This window comes from Python bivittatus, unplaced genomic scaffold, assembly GCF_059951505.1.
Source record: "Python bivittatus isolate LINGU-HERP-01145 unplaced genomic scaffold, Pbiv_v1 ctg000070_np1212, whole genome shotgun sequence".
In the NCBI taxonomy this organism is placed as follows: domain Eukaryota; kingdom Metazoa; phylum Chordata; class Lepidosauria; order Squamata; family Pythonidae; genus Python; species Python bivittatus.
In genome coordinates this window covers 22972751-22993711 of record NW_028277034.1, presented here as the reverse complement: position 1 = coordinate 22993711, position 20961 = coordinate 22972751, and the positions used below count along the sequence as shown (strand labels likewise).

General features: G+C 36.5%; 1 protein-coding gene across 4 annotated transcripts in view; it reads right to left on the bottom strand.

Annotated features, from left to right (window-relative positions):
* Positions 1 to 5116: 5116 nt before the first annotated feature.
* SLC10A7 (solute carrier family 10 member 7) overlaps positions 5117 to 20961 on the bottom strand; it is a 151680-nt gene continuing 135835 nt past the window's right edge. For 2 of the 4 annotated variants that reach the window (XM_088132786.1, XM_088132785.1), the window contains 2 exons: positions 8901 to 9046; positions 5117 to 7235 (listed from right to left, as the gene is read on the bottom strand). In XM_088132786.1, coding sequence (XP_087988912.1) covers positions 7191 to 7235; positions 8901 to 9046 — 191 coding nt within the window. In that variant the 3' untranslated portion in view covers positions 5117 to 7190. Of the gene's footprint in view, positions 7236 to 8900; positions 9047 to 20961 lie in introns of those variants that run through there. The other 2 variants (XM_088132787.1, XM_088132788.1) reach the window with 2 other exon arrangements.

Genomic DNA, 20961 nt, shown 5'->3' with positions numbered 1-20961 from the left:
AATTCAGAATCGGGTGTTATTGGTCCATGTACTTGATTTAGAGAGAGATCCCAAATGCATGAATTAACTTTCAGGTTTAAAGGGGCATGTTTTCATATATATCTGATAATTTAAGACCTATATGAATTATTGTCAGTTATGAAAACCTGTTTCTTTCAGGAAATCAAATGGCAGTTTCCAAGTTTTGAGCAAACAGGAGACAATCACCAGCCAAAGCTAAGAATTAGCAGAACTCATCCTCAAGTGCCATTTGTTGCAACCCCTGAGATTTTTGTTTGTTTCTCCTGCAGAATCCAAAATACTTTCTATGATAATGTCACTCAGTTTCTTAGGATATGTACGTCTTCATCGTTATGTAATTAAGTAAAAGGATTGCCATATTTTTAAAAGCCAGGAAGTAAAACAACACAGTGAAGTAGTGAACACAATGAAAAACCTGGAACCAAAACCCTTGTATTCTTGTAAAAATTAAGTACTGCATGAAACACAAGGATGCACACCCAAATTGTACACGCTGCCATTTATAGGAGAATAAAGTGGTAAGTGTGTACATTTAGAACAGTCTTTTTCTGGCTGGGGAATTCTGGGAGTTGAAGTCCCCACATCTTAAAGTTGCCAAATTTGAAAAACACTGATTTAGAGGTATGGCTCTCTGGCATTATTAGTTAATACCAATAGTGGTCTTTACACTTTGCTTCCTCCTCTCCTTGTGAATGTGAAATCCAGCCAATTAAATTAAGCAACGTTTTTTCTGTCACACAGAAAAGCATACTGTATTAAAAACACTTTTAAAAAAAATATAACTTCGTTAAAATGTTTGCATGAGAAAAAGAGGCTGCAGCTAGTATTTTACTTTTGGACACTGCTGTTCAATTAAATCATTTGCTGGATTTTGTGGTGATGATTTCCCTGAATTATCTGTGACTTCAGAAAAGGGGAGCAGAAGCTTTCTCAGGACAAGTTTTATGCTTGGTGTTTAAATATATACTGGAGGCTTTACACTGCAAAATAAGCAGGCTGGAACAAAAAGGATTTTTAAATTTTTTTTTAACTCTAAACTATGCCAACTAAGAATAGTTAACATGAATAACCCCATAGTGTTATATTTTGAATGTATTCCTTATGCTTATATTCGGCTACAGTCACAAAGCAATTGTAAACAGTTTACTTACATCAATTCATTAAATACACCCACACAATACTACACAATGTAACAACATAGCAATACATAATCAAATCACATCCCAAAATAACTAATCATGACTTACTGCAGGTGGGGTGGGGTGGGGTGGGGCAGAGCATCCCAACTCTCAGATCAGATCCCCAAGGTTTTCTGGACAAGCCAGGTGTTAGTGGCCTTCTTAAGTGCCAACAGGATTGGGGCTAATTTGATCCCTAGAGAATGTGTTCCACAGAAAGAGGGCAGCAAGAGAAAACCCCACCTTCTTTCAGATGAGAAGACCAGAGCGGAACCTTCCCTTCCAGATCGTGCTGGATAGGCAGATACTGCTGGGAGCAGGTGGTCCCAAAGATAACCATGTAACACATTAAAGGTGACAACCAGCACCTTGAATTGTGCCCTGAAGCCAACTGGTAGCCAGTGCAGCTCTTAGAAATGTTATTGTGCAAAATGAGATGTACCCCATTCTGAACCAGCTGTGGCTTTTTGGTGGCCCTTGGTAGAGCACATTGAGATGGTCCAACTGAGAGGTGAATCAAGGCATGAGTGACTGTAACCAGTTTCCTGAGCTAGGAATTGGTGCACCAGATGGAATTGTGCCAAGGCCCTCCTGGCCACAGCTGCCATCTGCTCCTTGATCAGCAGCTGTGATGCATGTAATATTTAAGCCAATATTTTGCTTAAAGTTGGCTTTCCTTAATTATTGAAACATTTTAAACCACTTTGGAATTTATTAGTATTGAAATATCATTGTAAAATGGAAAACGTCCAGGATGATGACAAATCCCAACCCATGCACGGAGAACCTTGTGTACATAAATGTGAGCACCCGACAAAGCTCGACAGCAGAAGGCAAAAAACAAAAATGAGAGAGATCTAAAGGATCTACCAAGTTATGATAGCTGCTAAATTGCCTTGTCCGGTTTTCTCATCATGTATGCTGTGGGAATAAGGTTTCATAGGCTAGCTTGAACAAAGATGCTCCTGATGTATGTGTATAATAGTTTGATATATATGTGGAAATTCCCTGGCTAGAAATTAATGTCTACAAAAATGGGATTATGTGACTAGAATGGGACTGGGGGAGGAGTACAAATTTCACACCAGCACTTTAACACTGAAACCCTGAATGAAGATCTTGAAAGGGTTATCGTGTCTTACTTCTTTTTAGCTGCTTGTATCTCTGCTGCAGAGCTATTATTGCCTCAAGCTTTCCAGCATGTTTCTGCAATTTCTGAAATGGCCCTAAGAGAACTAAAGCCAATAGTCCATGTTTCCAGAGTTTCTTGATGGTCAGGAGGAAATTCTTCAGCAGGAAGCAGGTACCTAACAGAAATCTGTACGAATTTAAATCAGTGGGAAACTTAGTACACTTCCTCATAGTAGTTTGGTGCCACTTATGAATCAGTGGTGAGTCTGTTATTTTCACACTGGTGGAAATGGAACAATTGAAAAAACTGAAGTTCACACTCAACTGGGCAGCTGAACCAATTAACTTCTGTATCTGTTTGGCAGGCAGAATAATTAACATGTAATTTACAAGTGATAACTGTGAAAGTTGCCAGATCACTGCCCTCTTCTGCTTAGAAATTAAGATGGGCAGTGAACTAAGCAAATCAGATTTTAGATCCTGGAGCAGTCTAAATATCACAGAGAATCTTGCTTTCTTTGCAGTAGCAATCCCACCGCCCCAAGGATGTCACACAAAACAAAATAACAACAAAAAACTAGTAGTGAAATTAAAGGCCTATAATAAACCTTGATTTATCAGACCTTGACACAATGGATTTCATGTGATATGGACCAAATGTCCATATTACTTGCAATCATTGTGATGATGTACCTTCTGATTCAACGATCAGGAACAAAAGAGCTCCTCCCCAAATTTCACTATAATATATTGTATATATTTGTTTTGTATTTCCTCATATAGCAGTAGAGCACTCTTCTACTGATTTTTCCAACACACCATTTGTTTCTGGGCAAGGTAGCTCTTGCTAGAGTCATCTATAAGGACCTGCCTTTTAGAGTCCATTTATAGCAAGTACCTATCACTTCATCTTGCAGCAATGAATCCCATAAATTAGGAATAACAGAATTCTCTTGTATCTATCAACTTCAGGAAGAGTAGAAATCTTTAATCTCACTGCTATACTTTTAAAGTTATTATTCAAGGTAAAAAAACCCAGTGAGCTGACCTTGACTTTTTTTTTTTCTTAGAGTTTTCCACATGTGCAGGGTCCACTTTTTGGGATCCAACAAATTTTGATCTGTTGGTTGTGACAAGAATTGACCAACCAGCTTGTTGTCTGAGCCTGATGTCATGGGCTGAGAGTGATTGGCCCAAAGTCACCCAGCCAGCTTTCATGCCTAAGGTGGGACTAGAACTCAGTCTCCTGCTTTCTAGCCTGGTGCCTTAACCATTAGACCAAACTGGCTCTCTATTGAACTGATCTTGACTGGCCTCTATAATTAGTTGAGAATTACAGGGCTGTTGGCTAGACTGGAAGTAAAACAAAACAAAACATTCTGGAAGAAGGCAAATAACACTGTTACAAAACTGCATGATGCATCACTAGGAATTCAACATGGCCATGGCTGAAGGATTCTTTTACCTTACCTTTACTTTTGAAATAATCATTATGAAGTTGAGAATACATAAAAACCAAACAAAATGGCTGAAAGTTGATTGAGAATTGAAAATCAATCAATTACCTCGTCTCTTTTATATCAATACCAAACATACTGGGGTAGGGATAGATAACTAATGCTCAGGCTGATATCTATGAGCATCATTACCCAAGGTACTACATGCTTGAACAGATCTGAAGGAACTGGTGACTTCAATTTAACCTTTAGGTTATGTTAATCAATTATTTAGTGTATATATTCATCCAGAATTTAGCATAGTTGTAGTTAGCATTACTATCTCCTGATGCGTGCAAGCGTGGGAGTAATAATGCTAGATACAGCTATGGTAAGGTCTAGAAATACGACAAATGGATCAACTGTGGCATTCCAGAAGTGGACAGGAATTTCCACTGAATGCTACAAAAACTCCAGCAAATTGGAAAGTAAAAGAGCTATTAAACCAAATATTACTATTTACTTCTACTGATGTCCGTAACAGCAAGAAAAAACAAGAAACAATTTTAATGAGTTGTTTTTATTTAAAATGATTTATATAAGCTCTAAAAAAACAAATAGAAAACTTATTGGGAGGGAGGGTGGAGAGAGAGAATGACCCATATTACAAAAATAAATTGCAGAACAGTTGTCTTCTTCCAAAATAACATCCAGTGAACCTTTTATAACTGAAGACAAGTCTTTAAAGGTCTTAACCATCTTTAAACACAATGTAATGTCCTAAATATGAAAAAGTTCTATCTATGGATTTAAATATGTACTTCAGTTTTGCTTTATGCATTCTAGACCAATCTACTCAACATTTAACTAAATAAAAGTATAATGCCATTTAGTTTTCTCCAACCATAAACAATATTATCTCCAAATGTCTCTCCTTGGAATTTGGTAAAATATCTATGAAACTGCCATGATACAAGTTCATCAAAATCTTAAACTGATGGTATTGTAGTAACCTGAGGTAGATCTGTTGGAATAGTAGCAGTGTAGTGACTGTTCAATAGACGTTGCTCAAATTACAGGAAGACAGAAGAGTCGGTAGTGAATTTAACAGCAAGTCAGAGCAAATTAGAACCATATTTTCATCTGTAAGGAGCAATTAAACAAACCATATCTCTGTAAGAAGATAACATGCATTCTTGTGCAAATTCTTTACATTTCCCTAGAACTTGCATGCAAGATAAATTCATTATATATTGCGAAACCCCTTTAAAATGATCATTCTATTACTTAGCCTATGACTAAAAGGGCTGTTGACTTGGTAACACATATTTCTAAACTGAGGATTTATAAAAAAAAAAAAAAAAAGGAAAATTGGTAATGTGTCCTTTTTCTAACTTTCTTGTCTCTTCAAGTTTTAAAGTTAATTTTCATTATATACTGAGCTGCCAACAGGAAATGGAAGGAATGTGAGATTTACATCTTGATCCGCTTAGTAGAGAATCTTGCTTGTGATTGCTTTGCTGTGCATTTCTGCAGGCTTTGCTAATTTTGTGGTTATTGTTGTTAAAGACATCAATATGACAAAACAACTATAGAATTATGATTTATTTGTACATAAAAATGACTGAGGGGAGGATACCAGTATCTTTTGTGCTGACTTGCTAAATTTACCAAATGTAATTATTGTTAATAGATGCTTAGAGTTTGCTGATTCATGCATCTTTATCATTCAGGAACAATTGCTTTATTTCAGAAAAGAGGGCAACTGGACACTCATGAGCAAGCTATTTGATACAAATTGTTTCTAACATAAAACATCTCTGCTTGGCATCAGATAAAATTACTTGGGAAGGACAGTTAATCCGAACATGTTGGGATAGAAGTAGTGGAATATGCTTCCAACAGTTTGAATCTGCAGTTAAGAATAACATATAAGCTATATGCTAATCCCTAAGAGGCTATTCTATTTTTCTACTATAATGCACAGGAGTGACTATGTTTAGAATCAGTATTTTCCGTCACAGAATGTTATGCAGAGGAAAATGCAGAAATGTGCTCTTGGATAAGGAAGCTTCCCTGTACATATTAAGAGAAACAGGGCTGTGAAAGCATTATAAATTCTTCATTCCATCACAATTTATTTATAGAATCACATGACTGCCAGACTGATGTGGAAATAATGGTGCTTCTACTTTTGAGGTCTGAAGGCTGCTATCTTTAAGAAGGTGCCCTGTTGATTAGATTATTAAATATATATTGTTTTATTTTCCCTTTCTATCCATCCAAATGTAAATATTAATGAACATCCCTCCTAAAAAGTAAAGAATTTAAAAAATCACCCTTAAATTCTGATTGTCAGGCTAACTAGAAAGACCTATAACAGTGCTGCTTAAATTTCTATAGAATATATGCCATTCTGCTTTCTTGAGGAGGGTACATGCATCTCTTTCTTTCTTTCCAACTTCATTAGTTTTTGTGTGCTGCTCATGGGATATTGAACAATATAGCACTGAAAAGCCTGTAAGTGGCAATAAAGTGACCACTGCAATATTAGTATTTTTCTGTCACTATTGGGTGGCGTGTCCTGCACAACAGAAAAGGATGATCTGTTTAAGTAAACTATAGTCATAATAAAAACATTCTTCCAGCTGTGCTTGTAAATCACTGGTGTTTCCTTACTACTATAAGCACAGCCTTGTCTTTGAGGAAGCTCACAGTTCATTTAAGATATACAATGCCACAGCACCATAAAAATGGATCTGAATTATCTTGAGAAAACATTAACTTTGAAGCAATGTGTAGAGAACTGTGTTAACAAATACAAAAAAATTATGCTTTTCAGTTTCTCTCCAATGGATGTCCCCATGCTGAATGTACACAAACTCAGAAGAAAAAGACATGTCACAATCATGAGTGGATGATAGGTGGGGGTGTTACTGAATCACAAAAATTCAAGTTAATTTTTCAGAAATTATTTCCTGCAATGAGCCATAAGATAAGTACCCAGGGGAAACACACAACAACTTTATGAATGATTAGGACAACCGATGCAAAGCAGGTCGAGTTTGGTCTTCATTCATTGCAATAAAGCTTACAAAGAGGAACACTTGGTGGATTGACCCGTGCCACTGAGATGTGATGATGGAAGCTTTAAAGTTTCACTGCTAGAATGATTCACTCAGGAAGAGAAATAAACTGAATGAATGCAAAGTTTGAGTGCAACCTCTTATAATGACCAGCCATCTGATTTTGGAATCAATGCTTTTGTCAAAAGTATTTTAAGGCACTTCAGTAGGTATTTTAAATATATTTGTATCTATAAAAATAAAGTAAGTGCTGAGGCAACATTCATATATGATCATCTTCTGAATTGTCTCTATGTATGTACAAAATAGGACATATATACATTCACTGGGCTGTTCCATTATACTTTCACTGGTACTTTGGGCTGCCTTGTTAATTTTAGTGCCTGCAAAACATCAAACACAAGGTCAATTTGTTGCATTCATAAAAGCACAATTAAACAACAATAGCACATATTTTCAAAATAATTACTATTAACTGTTGGAAGATTTCCCAGGCACTGGCAACAGCAAGAGATGCAGGGTTCTAGCCTCAATTTATAAAGTTAATTCCTTGCAGTATTATTAGTTTTCTCTTCTTTTACTGAAATAATGTCAAGTACGAATTTAGGTATCTCTCAGATTACTAGAAGTCAAAGAAGATTCTAGCTTTGTTCCAAAAGGTCACATCGTAACTTCATGGTATCGTAGCTTGGCTTCAACATACAGTTCTTCCCTTTTCTCCTCCTATCATCCTGGGATCCATGACACTCTTTTGTTTCTCTGCCCTGCCTGGCAAAGCATCCTACCATTTCAATCCTGGCATTCCCATGAACATCAGATGAAATGAGACATCTACTATAATCTAAATAAGAAGGGCTAGTAACATTTATAAAGAGTGTAGGTCCTACTTTTATTGGGACTTTTCCAAGGAAAAACAGTTATTTTGCCCCTACAGAAGAAAAAGAGGTATCAGAGCATGAGGCATCCAAGATGCTACGTTGACCTTATAGAAACTATGGTTTTTCTTTCCCAAATTTGATTACAGGATTAAGTGTACTTGATCATGGAAGTAAAAGTTCAGAGATTTCACTTATGTATTGAGAAAGTAAGATCTTTGTTTTGGTATGTGGCACATTCTGCTGCACCATTTCTCAAGCAGAAAACCCTCTTGTTGGTGAAGCTTTAAATACTTAAATTCTGTTTCATTAGGAGATCACATGTCGGTATTATAATTAAGGATTTCACTGAAACTGAGTATGACTTTCTGCCATAAGACAAGCACCAAAACGAAACCAAGGAAATAAGCATCAAAATCTACTGTAACTATTTCTTTTAAAAAAATCTGCATGTAATCTTAACCCAAACCCATCCTACTACAATGGTGCCTATCTTAAATTGTGCAGAGAAGCAAGAGAAAAGGGTGACATCATGCTTTGAGACCCCATTTATTTATTTACTTTTTCAGTGTGTCAGATTGTTAATGTGCATCTGTGTTTAGCACACAAATATTATTTTTTCTTCCTGGCTGTTCATGCAGCTGATTTTCTCAGAGCAATCTAGAATATCCTGCTGGAAATATAGTTCAGAAGAGTTCTGTTGGTCGTCCTCTCTCCAGCAGAACAGAATCTGAAGTGGCTTTTCTGCCTGATTATGTTTTAATAACTGCTGCTTCTCCCCCAGCTCTGGATTAGCCCATCCCATCTCTAAATCCCCACTACTGTACTATCTAGCTAGGCTGGAAATATTTTAAATGTGCACTCTTCTACAAACCAACAGTCCATTCAGAACATTTGAGCCATCCAAACACAGTGGCTAGAAGTATCCTCAATTGTGTCCCAAGGTTGGGATAAAACATTAGTTCTGTCTCAGTCCTGGAACACCCATTTCAAGCTAGAAGTGGTTTGAAACCAGAACGTTTTGCACACTCCTAAGTTTCTCCAACATCACCGAGACTGCTTTTTGGACATTTTATTCCAGCATTAACAATTTAGTGGTAAATCATAATTTTAAGTAACTGGTTATCTTCTTTATCCCAATAATGAACTTTGCATGTGGTCATGATTTCTTACCTTTTGTCTAGAAATCATCCAAGATTTTATTGTTGGTACCAAAATGCTGCCAAGGAGGATCTGGGCCGGGTGATAAATAAGTAAAGGGACTGAAATTAAGGACAGATGCTCGTAACCTTCAAATACTATCTTCAGCATTGGTATACCTGTGGGCAGAAATATAATTAAAATTAAGAAACCTTTGATTATTTTTCTGAGCTAAGGATCATGGAAATGCATTTAACTTTTAAAAATTTTTACTAAAATTTGAAAAAAAAAATCAAAAACAGATGGCCTATTTATAATAACAGAAGGCACAAAGAATGAAGTAGTAAACTAAAGGGAGATCATTTGATGATAGCACAACATACAATCAAATATAATAATAATATAGTATAGTCAGAGTCTATTATTATCATACAATAATATAATAATAATATACTATATAATAATTATAATATTATCATATAGTAGGTTTTGGTGAGGAATATATTTGAGTTGTCCTCCTCCCCAGTGGGCCTGCCATGCACTCTCCTGGACTTGTCTGTTTTTAGCCGCTTTTATCTGATGCTTTTAACCCTAGGTGTAAGCTACCCAGAGTCACTCTGTGTGATGGGAAAGCAAAGGTGAAAACAGGACTGTTGCAAAAGAGATACCTCGGCCCAGAGGTGGGGAAAGTATGAGGAAGAGGCTCAGAGCAACTCCGCCTTAATTATGCCAGGCATCGGTTGAGCAGGAAAATTGCTTTGACAGGCTTTCAAGATTCTGTTGCATTACCCTGCTAGCAATAAAGACCTTTCTAGAAAGATCTTCTCTCTGAGATTGCTGGCCTTGTAGAGCTTTGACACTCTGTGACTGAGGCAACATAGAAGTTGACAAACATTCTATAAATAAAGTACACACAGGAGAAAATATGAAAAAGTGGCATTTTAACGAATAGGAAGTCATGTGTTACAAGAGTGAGCCAAAAGAGACAAAGACGTCGAAAAAGTAACGCTTGAGAAATAATTCCCATTTAGGGAAATTAAACATGCACTATTGCTACGATGCTATAAGGTGGGATGATGGGTGGAGCTAAGATGGCGACGGAGCAGCAGTTTCCCTGCTGAGCTCCTTAGGAAGTTTTCTTTGGTTTAACTAGCCTAGCTACGCCTAAGGTGGGATGTTTTGTTTTTCCCTTTTCCCTTCACTTCTTTCTGTGATTAAATTTTTCTAATTAGGTATTGCTATACATAATCCCGTAACGTAGTAAGCATCCAGGACTTATTTCTTTATTTACATAACTCTAGTGCAGTGTGTGCTGAATCAGGTCTAATTTTTTTTAAAATACTATAGCGATTTTTGGTTGCTCTTGTAAGCTTTCCACAGTATAAACATTGCTAACATAATCAATGTATAAGAGCAAATCTAAAAGAATTTTCTTTGAGCTTTGCACTCATTATAACCCTCCATTATAAGTTCTTGATAACAACAGATCAGGTTGTTGTTTTATGAGATAGGCACATGGGAGTTGTATCGTCTCAAATTTACTAACAGAGAAAATCTGTTTGATTTTCTATTTCAGCATATGGCAGCAGTTTGCCATCATTTTAATCTATACCTTTGATAGGGGCTTTTTAATTAAGAAATTCATATAGCGTCCAGTCCTGGATAGAATATCTGGATCTACTTATAAAATACATACATGTGAAACCAAAACCCAGAGAAGAAGCTATAAAAACTTTTAAAGGCATAGACAGGTTGGTTTTAAGCTTTGTAAGTTTTAACACTTGGGTGGCATGACAGCTGCTCTATCCTGGGGCAGCTGCAATTTAGGGGCCATTTTCAAAGGTCACCTCATGAAGAGTCCATTATAATAATGCAGCTTTCCACAACACACATTCTCTCTGTGGATGGCTTTTGGATTCCAAATGGCTGAAGGTTGTATCATATGATCTTTAGTGTTTTCTAATCCAATTACTCTAAGAAAAGGCATTTTTCAAATAAACAGTGGAGCTGTGTGAAACTTCAGTTCAAAGGCAATTTGATCGAATCACCCCTTCAAACTAATCTTCAAATTGATTCAATGTGTCAAGTTGAATCAGGTGCCTTCAAACTGATTCAGAGATTCAGTGGAGTTTTGTGATTGTACCTCTAAGCTTTTATCGAATTGAACTGACTCTTTGAATCAAATCAAACTTACAAATTTGATTCAAAGCTCAGGTGATTTGCACATTTCTAATACGTAGTATCCATATTTTTCCCAATGATCACAGTTTTGTTATCAAAAAATCTTTCTTGGTACTAACAGTCTGATTTTAGTATTTTAGTCTTTAATTGTAAGTAGATTGGAAGATGGCAGCCGCAAAGCAAAATGGCAGCTTCTAGACTCACACAGGCCACCCAGACTTCCCTAGAAAATAAAAGTGGTTGGTGCCTGCAGCCTGGTTTCTTATTTGGAAATGTGTTCACCTGCTCAGAAAAAAGGGCAAATAAAAAGGAGCCTCATTAATTTGTCTTCCGGTAAATGGATATTTTACAAGTAGCCATATGCACAGAAAAAAATTGGCTGTTTTGAGTGCCATTACTTTGAACGTTCTGGGCTGTTCTGCATGCTTTATTGCTGATGTTTTTTAACACCAGCCTAGGTAATTCAGCAGTAGGGAATGGTCATGTCTCTGCTGCTATTAGCTTGGACTGGATACAGGCAGTGGTGGCGTTCTGAACATGGCTTAGGGCTGAAGAGCTACTGTGGGCCGTCCTCTAACTGCTGCAACCAAATAACTGAGGACACGAGTGATATTTTCAGCTGTAAATGCCAATGCAACTATTGTACTCTGTAGCTTTGGATGGATTTGTTCAGCACTGGAGTGCATCATGAACATGCTTTTGTGCTCTGTGGGCAGTGCATTTAGGGAGCATTTAGAACTGCAAAGATCTGTGGCTTTGGCTGGTTTGGTTTCTTGCACTTTAGTATCTTTATGCATTCTGTACATGTCCTTGTGTCCTACTGATGTTTAGTGTTAGGATACACTTATATTTGTAGAATTTGGGGCTGTAGAGTTTCAGTGTTGTTATATTTAGCATTAGTCATCAAACTTTGACATAGGCACAAATCCAGCAAAGAGCAACACACGAATTTTTTGTGGCAACGCAAAGCCCAACACAAAATAAAAAGCAAAAAGCCCCTCTGTTGCTTTAACGTGCTTAGCTGAAGATTGAAAGTCTTGGCTTTTTGCTACTTACTGCCTACCCTAAATAAAAATTAATTAATTAATTAAATGAAACAATTTTAAAAAATCCACAAAAGAAAAAATTGATGCACAAAGATTGTGCCCACTGGCACAGAAAGATTCTCTATCTCTGTTTCAGAGCACACATGACTTCAGTTTAACCTAGTAGAAAATCAACCGTAAGTATATGCTCCTAATGCTGATACCCCATACAATTTCACATACAAGCCATCTGTTCCTTGTTTTTTTCACAACTGTTTCTTTTGCAGTAACAATATTCCATGAAAATAGGATGCTGAACTTCACACCATTTTTAAGCTATAATTGTAAAAATAAATTGGCAAATTCCATCTTGCTCTCATTGAAGCTACAGAAATGAACAAATCAGTGCTAGTGCTTCTGATACTGATTCTGTGCCACCATGGTTGACAGAATCCAAGCAGGCTTTAGGAGATGGCATTTGACTTTACGGCACTCTGCGTGCATTTTACAATTTTACAGGGATTTTAAAACTGACATGCTGAAGAATGTTTATAAATCATTACTAAAAACGCTTCTTTAATACAATGCATTGTTTGAAAGATGTTAGGAGGCACATATTGTAAATGGTTTTCTTTCTGACTAATGTTATTTATACCAAAAAACATTTCCCCACTGTGTACAAGTATAACCAAGAATAAATAAAGAGCACCATCTCAGCACATTACTTACTACCTGATCCAATCGCTTGGGAAATCACTAATGTACAGCACATCCTATTTCCATGTTACACATGACACATTTGTCTAAAATTACTCAACAGACTTTGACATTGCAGCACAGAGCTTTCAACTGCCATCTCCTAAGCAGGAACTCTACATAAGAGCAACAAGGATCTAAGGGTTTCTTTTATCCTTGACCCACAGTAACAAAGATGAAACATGAAGAAGTTGAAACATGAAGAACTGAAGCCCACATTCTCACTTCCCTCTGTCCATTCCTCCATTCTGATATTTTTATTTTATGTACCTTGATTTCTATGATTTCCTCAGAGTAGCAACTGAAATAAGGGATATTCATCATATAAATGCACATTTCTGAAATTATTGTTAGGTCTAATTCTTACTTGTTCTAATATTTGTATTTCTATCTCTTAATTAATTGTGTGAAAGCAATTCATCCTTTTACTACTGAATCACATTCTAAATCACCTTCATATATTTATCATATTTTACTTAAATATACTAGATAAAACTCTAGAGAAGGTGGCTACTTGTAACATTGATGCAGTGGGGCAGCCTTCCCAACATGACAACTATCTTGACTCCATCATGTCCAATCAGCAGGCTGGCTAGGGATGCTTGGAGTTATATTCCACCTGAAGAGTGGCACCAGACTGAGTAATGCAACAAAGGACAAAAAACTTCTGTGGTAAAAAAACAAAACAAAACAATATGACTTTTCTGCCCATAAAAAAGCTTATCTCCTGAACAGAAACAGAAAGGCAACCCACTGAGGAGCTCCTTTTACACGTTCTTTTGACAAAACAAAAACTTGTTGGCCCATTTAAACAGGTCTAAACCAAAGCTTGTAGCAATGAAAGATGTCTACTTTATATATTATTGTAATGAAGGACACACTACTTTAGACACCTGGAATAAAAAGGTAAGTCAAAGGAAAAGTTAAAACACAGTATAATTTGGCTTCACTTGTCAGTTTGATATTACTGTCAGGCAATAATAGGTACTAAAAGCTTGCAACCTCACTGCTATATGAGAGACACACCTTTTGGTGGTTTAAAGCAGCTACATAGACGTGTGTGTGTATGCATACCTATAAAAGCATCAAAAGCTGCACAGGGCATGGAGGGGGTGTTAATGCTATACACACATTAAGCCTAGCAGAGGCTTGACACATCTATTTCAGTTCTTATTTTCTCACATGCACAAATAAAACAAAAATAATTGATGCCAAAAATCAGCATTTTGTAGCTGAATTTCAGAGGTTCGATCTCTGGGTAGGGGGTGAAATTTCAGTTGCAAATGGAAAAACAGGCTTAAATCTGCTTGTAGGATTTGGGTTGCCCATTCAACCCATCTGTCGATGTGACAAAGGGCAAGGGAAAAAGAGCCATTTGGCTAGACAGGCTGGTGATCACTTGACCTTATTTCGTAATTTTTTGAATGTGGAACTATGCTGTACTGGCAGCTAATCCAGAGTACCAAATTCCTAATTTTTGCCTTTTAGGCAAAAAATATGCAGTACCCTCATCGGCTGTGCCATTCTACAATATACAGTACAAGAATACTTCATTGTGTTTTCTAGATAGGCAGCACTGGGACAGTAAAACTTAAAAAAAATATATTTGCAAAAAGAAAAGGAAACACAAGTGTCTGCCTATTATTTTAACATTTGGTGAAAAAAAAATCCTGCATTGATTTTTAAGGGCATAGCACTTTGCTGCAATAGATACTCATTATTCTGAACATCATTACATCTGCTCCAGAGTCCAAGGAGCTGGGAGCATAAGCAGTAAAAGAACTACAAGAGACGATGGCATTTTCTCATCTTGGGGATTTTAGAGCATTCCTGAAAACAGTTACCTGGCTTACTCCCCATTGAAGTGATTGTCACAGTAATACATCTACTAGATATAGAGTGAATCCTTTTGTTGTTCCTAAACTGACTGGGTATGGCAGAGGAACTGTGGATAAAGAATTATAGTGCCTTTTCTATGTTACATTACAGACTAGTCATGTTACAGGCTCTACCACCTGTACTGAAACAGTTTCAAACCAATACATGTAAGTGCTGCAAGCATTTGAATCTACTTGGATGTTTAACTTCTCAAAGTGATGACAAATAAACATCACAGGATATGTGGGGGAGCTGAACTGTGTGGGAGTTTGAAAATTGACTGCATTTGGAGACAGTCAAAATAATCTCATTTTAGTTTGGGTATCATAAGAAGAAACATAGCCAAGTCCCAAACGTTTATTTCCATTATACTAGCCTCTAGGAGAACATTTATGAGAGAGTGTCTCAAAGCCTATTAATAGATCACTCAACATTAGAAGGAATATTTGTCATTTGATGGTAGTCTTAAAGCAAAGGTGGGCAACATTTTTTTCCTGTAGAGAATTGCATTTCCTCAGGGGTAGCTGGGGGGCTGCGTAGTGGGCTCAGCTGAAGCCGGCTAGGCCATCTTTGAACAGCCCTTGGTTTCTGACTCTGACAGCCTCTTGTTCTCTCCTCCAAGCAGCAGGCTGCACTGAAGGCAGAAGATAGTTTTACCAGAAGTCTCAACTAGTATCTTGCATTCTGGGGAGAGGGGAGGAGGGAAGGTCAACATTAGGTTGAGGGCTGCATGAAATTAGCCTGAGAGCCATATGATGGATGATCACGCAAGGTAACCATTCATCAATGCAGCATAAACAATGCTGGATTGGAATAAGCATTTATGAGAAATCAAAGGCAGCCATAGTTGTTTAGGTCACAGACCACTAGACAGATCTACACAAAAGGTTTTTGTTTGAATCCTTTCTTTTTGTTATGAAAGCAATATAAGATAAACAGTAGTATTTTTCACAAATGTGAAACACTTCCTTGGACTAAAATAAACACATGCACATGGTAAATAAAAGGAGAGACAAGGAAAACAAGAAGCATCTTCTGAAAACATCAGTAACATTCACTTTATATGTGGGGAAATTCATTCCACTTCTTATGTCTTTACAATGTATTTTTTCCTGTTGACACCAGCCACCAATACAACATATATAGTGATAATGACATAAATATTTTCTTTAGACATTAAGAGGGAAAGCTCAATATATTTTTAGAAGGAGCCCAGCATTTCTCAAAATGTGCATTTCTGTATCAGACATAATTCTGTGAAAGGCCACAGGGTGAAGATATTATGAAGGCAAAGCAGTTAATCTGGAATTCAAAGCTATTTCTTTTAGAAAAGTGTTTCTCTGGGAAGGAGATGATTCAGTCTCATGGACAATAAATCTTGAAAGAAGAGACAGAAAGAGATCTGTTTTTTTCGTTTTACTTTATAACTAGTAATAGATGCAACAAGCCTTTTTTAAAAAACAAAAAGATACGGTTTTGGAGGGCTTATCTTCAAAATGTCTATATGTAGGGCTGTGTCTCTTGCCTATAGGAGCAATAACTTTGAATCTCCATTTATCTTCAAGCCCATCAGAGAACTGGAGGAAACAAAGGGGAAGGCACACTGTCAAAGGCATGATTTTGTCTAAAAAGGGGGATTAGTCACTGGTTTACAGCGCTCATGAATTGATATCCAGTGGGGAAAAAAAGTAGCACTGCCTGTAGGTTTATGTGTTGCTTTAAGTATAATTAAAAATATGGGTTTGATGTATTCTGCCTCCTGTGCCTCTCCATGGACTTGCACAACCCGTGAATGATGTTTAATAGATAACCTGAATAATCTTTCCAAGTATTTACTATGAAACATTTGTTACCAACATTTAAAGATATTTGCCTTAAATTCAAAAACAACTACAACTCTCTGTAATATAGTAATATTTAGTTAGCAAGGAATTAGAAAATGAATCATATAGAAATGTTTTTAAAGAAACAAGATAGAACTGCAGTACATGTATTATTTCAGCATGTGGCAGCACATTGACTGGGCTTGGAAGCTAACAGGCTCAGTTTTGCTTAGGATTCAGATGGAAGACTATCTATGAATATCAGAACTATAGATATGACAAGAAGGTTGAGAAACATCTTTCCATACTGATGTCAAGAAAGCTGCGTGATATCAATGACATCACCAGAAGTTGAGCTCAACTCAAAGGAGACTTTACCATTTTACAGTATTGTGGCAACATTTCCCAACTTGATAGCCTTCCGTTTTGTTGGGATTGCAATTCTCAGAATTCCCAATCAGCATGACTGTCTATACTAATTCTGGGAGTGGCAGAATTATTACTGGAGAGTACCCACCTGGGGAAAGCTCTATGATCATACTTTAGTACTGTTCCCCCTCTTTATATTGTTTTATTGTATTATAAAACCAAGTAGTACATTACATTATTTGGTTACAGTGGTGTTGACTGGAGATTATTAATGCTCTGATGTTTAGATAACTTAAACCTTTAAAGATAAAGAAAAAAGGTTTATGTCAATATTAACTATGATTTCTAAAATGTTAAATGTTGATAAGCATAAGGTTGTTTAAATTTTACATCTAAAGCTGAATGTAGCATTGATAAACAACTGCAAAATACATTGTTAGAAAGCTGTCTTAAACTTAATACTTAATACTGAGGTCTCCACTATTGTTACTTATTATTGTTGATCCATATTTAAAATAAAACAACAACAAATTAAAACAACAACAAATGAAAGTTTAAAAGGTTATTTGGTTTCTAACTTCCCCTTTCTTGTGCCTCTACCAGTGTTTAAAAAGCATTTAGGCCCCCTTAGAAACCATACTGTAAGTGTTTATATTTGCTATGCTATGTAATATATTGCATATATGGGAACCATTCTTGCTTGAATTTGGTTAAACTTTTGCTGTGAATATTTAGTACTTTTGCTTTTGTTAACTATATTTGTCTGCTATTTATGCTCTTGAACTTATATAATTTGTATTCAGGCAATCCTTTCCTTTTATTTTGTTATCCTTTAATATGATGTAATTACAATGTTGTAGTAATTCCATATGCTTCTCCTAGAAGTATCCCATACGTAACTTAATAACATGTAAACATGTACATTAATAGCACTTTTAGTATTTTTAAAAAATATAGACACAGAAAGAATTTTACTGCTTTGAAATATTATAGTAGTTATTGATACACTCACCCTGTTAGATGACCTCTGGTGAGACTGAGATAGGGCTTCTACATTAAGCTGCTTGGTGACACTGTATGTCAATGCCAGGCAAGGTATCATCAATATGCTGATGATACCCAGTTTTACATATCCATTTTGCCCTGTATAAGGCAGGAAATGCTATGGAACACTCACTAAGGGAAGCACAATTTCTGACTGGGGCCAGCCTGAGCATCTACTACTGTTTGAGGAGATTACTATTGGGTGCCAGGTGTAGGCTGGGCCAGTAGATGATGTATAATTGACTCAGCTGTGTTTCTGAACACCCACAGAGGTGCTCTTGGTAAGGAATGTTGTGAAAGCTTCCCTCCATCACTTTTGTGGGTAGGTAGGATGTCAAATCTTGCCAAAATAAATGCCCTTCTGCATGTGACTCAGAGAGTCTTGTAAAGATATTTGGGGATGACTCAGTGAGTGGTGATAAGGGCATTATGGGGATAAAATCATGTTTTAGTTGTATCGTTTTTAAAAAAAGCTAAATTAAATGTTCTGTTTAGCCTGGGCTAAACACAGCATAAATAAGGCATGGGTGAACTGGACTAGGGATTCATCCTTGAACACGTTTCAGCCCATATTTCAGCTGACAGTCTTGTTTGGACCTCTAGAAAGGCACAATCAAGTTTCACCTAGAGAAAGTGTTTGCTACCAGGATGGTGGTAGTGGCACACTGCATGGATCTCAGAAATCTGGAGTGGATTACTTCTAATGCAGGTATGTCCCTGCAGGTACAAAACTATGTGCCATTCAACAGAAGGCTTATCACCTTGGCCTGAATCTTTTGATGCTGATTTTTTTTAAAAAAAATCTATTATTATGTACTGTAGATTATAAAATGCTAGGGAAATGGGCCTACCCTTTCTTTGTTTAGGAAATACTGCAACATATCATATGGACCATTTCTACTTTATGACTATGATGGAAGACATGAGCAGGGAGGATTCTGGAATGGAACTTCAAGGTTGCCAGGAGGGAGGAGAGGGGTTCCAGGGAAAGCACATCCTTAGCCCCCAGCCGGAGTGTGGGAAAGTCAAGAGAAGGAGGCTGGCCCCTCCCTAAGGGCATAATGGTTATAATTGTTGTTGTTGGGGATTAGAATTAGTCTGGCGAGATTCTGTCTATTAGGTATAAGCTAATAAAAGAGCTAAACTGATTCTGGACTGTCTTGCTGTTGTTCTTGGGCTGAACCTGACACTAACTGATAAATAATCATTTGAAGAATGTAATGGGGCATTGTTTTATTATGTTATATTTTCAGCAATCCTATCAGCTACATTTGTTCATTGTCTTCTCAGTCCAAGTCTAATACTGTGTCCCTCATACCATGTTGGCCTCGGTTTTTTAGAGATCTGGAACCTGTCAGGCTCAGTACGTATGATAATTATTTTAAAGACTTTAAGGCAATAATGACATTAGAGTTATTGTTCCTGGTACACATATGTTCACCTCTTCCACTGAGGTATGCTTATTAATCAAAAAGGTTTCACAGATTTTAATAGTGCTTTGGTATACTACAAACCAAAGCATACTTAAGTGACCTGTTAGTCTTTCTAAGAAGAGAAGGGAAATATTATGATCCCTCTCAAAACCTCTGGATATGTTTGTTTCCTCTTTGGTACCACTGGCCATCAATTTATTTGCAAGTATTATTTTAAAGTCTAGAAAAGATTGCAAACCAAATAGTGACAAATATTTAAGAATGGTGGTGATATTTTAATGCTATGTGATCATCACTAACATCTTACCTTTAGCTGAGAACATACCTTTTTATATTTATGATTGCAACAGGTTAGGATACAAGATCCCCTTTATACAACTCCATTTTGTGTTAGACTTTGTGCCAATTGGCAACACCAGGCCAGCCACATTAAAATCTGACAGTGAACAAGTATGTGCCAGTAATCTGAACAGACTGGTTTAGCAATTCACTTAACATTATATAAATTGTTGATATAATAATATACATTGTTGTATGTTAATGCTCTCATTATAAAGTCCAAATATAATTTCATTTTATTATAGTTAGTCTTACAGAACATAAAGTGCAAATCAGACTCCATGTCATTTCTAGTGCCAGATCTATAACATTTTACTATATTTAGTCTTGGGATATAGAGAGATAATATTTTGTTTCAACTTGTATAATGATGCAATATTTGGGACCTATAATAAGGGACCTACACTGAGTCTAAAAATGCTTTTTCTTCTATTTACATTCACTATTCTACTTCCTTCAATCTTCAGATGTTTGCAATTGGTATTCATCAATCCCAGACCTTTACACGCTTATATTTCCCAACTGATAATCTTGTGATTGTCCTCATAAGGTCCCTTAACTTCCCTCTAAATTTGCAATAGGTGATACAACTAATACAAGAATGCTACTCTCTTGTATAAGAATGCCACTCTCTATTACTAGCATATTTGAGGCTTGTGCACCAATATCACAAATGTGATTATATAAAGCCTTCTAATGTCTTGTGTTGGCTTTTGGAGTCCTTGCAAAGTTTCCATAAAATTATAATTTTGAATGTAACAGAAAATGAAAACTATTAAAGAAACAGAGAATAATCATGCCAGCTAAATGTAATTAATTAGATGATGTTTAAGTAAATTAGAAAAAAAAAAAACCTAAATCTTAATTAAATTTCATTTTGTCCATGCCTTATTAGTCCTGAACTTGCCTGCCTTTTGGAGTATGGATTCGAACCCTCAAAGGCCATATGTGGACCTCAGACAAAAAAAAGGTTGGGCACTCCTGGTTTAAAGAATTCAGTACATTGTCTGGGATATTAGGAAAAGATAAATTCATTGGGAAATGAAACAGCAATAGTCTTTAAAGCTATAAAAGAATGCTGTTACATCAGTCCTGAGTTTACCATTGTCATCCCTTCAAGGAAGATTAGACTAGGAAACCAATGCCACATAGTTCAGTATTACTTTTATTGTAAAGCTATAATGACATAATCTTGCAAGTCTGAAAGCACTTCCCCCTCCCTCTCTTTGTGTGAACTAGAGAGGGG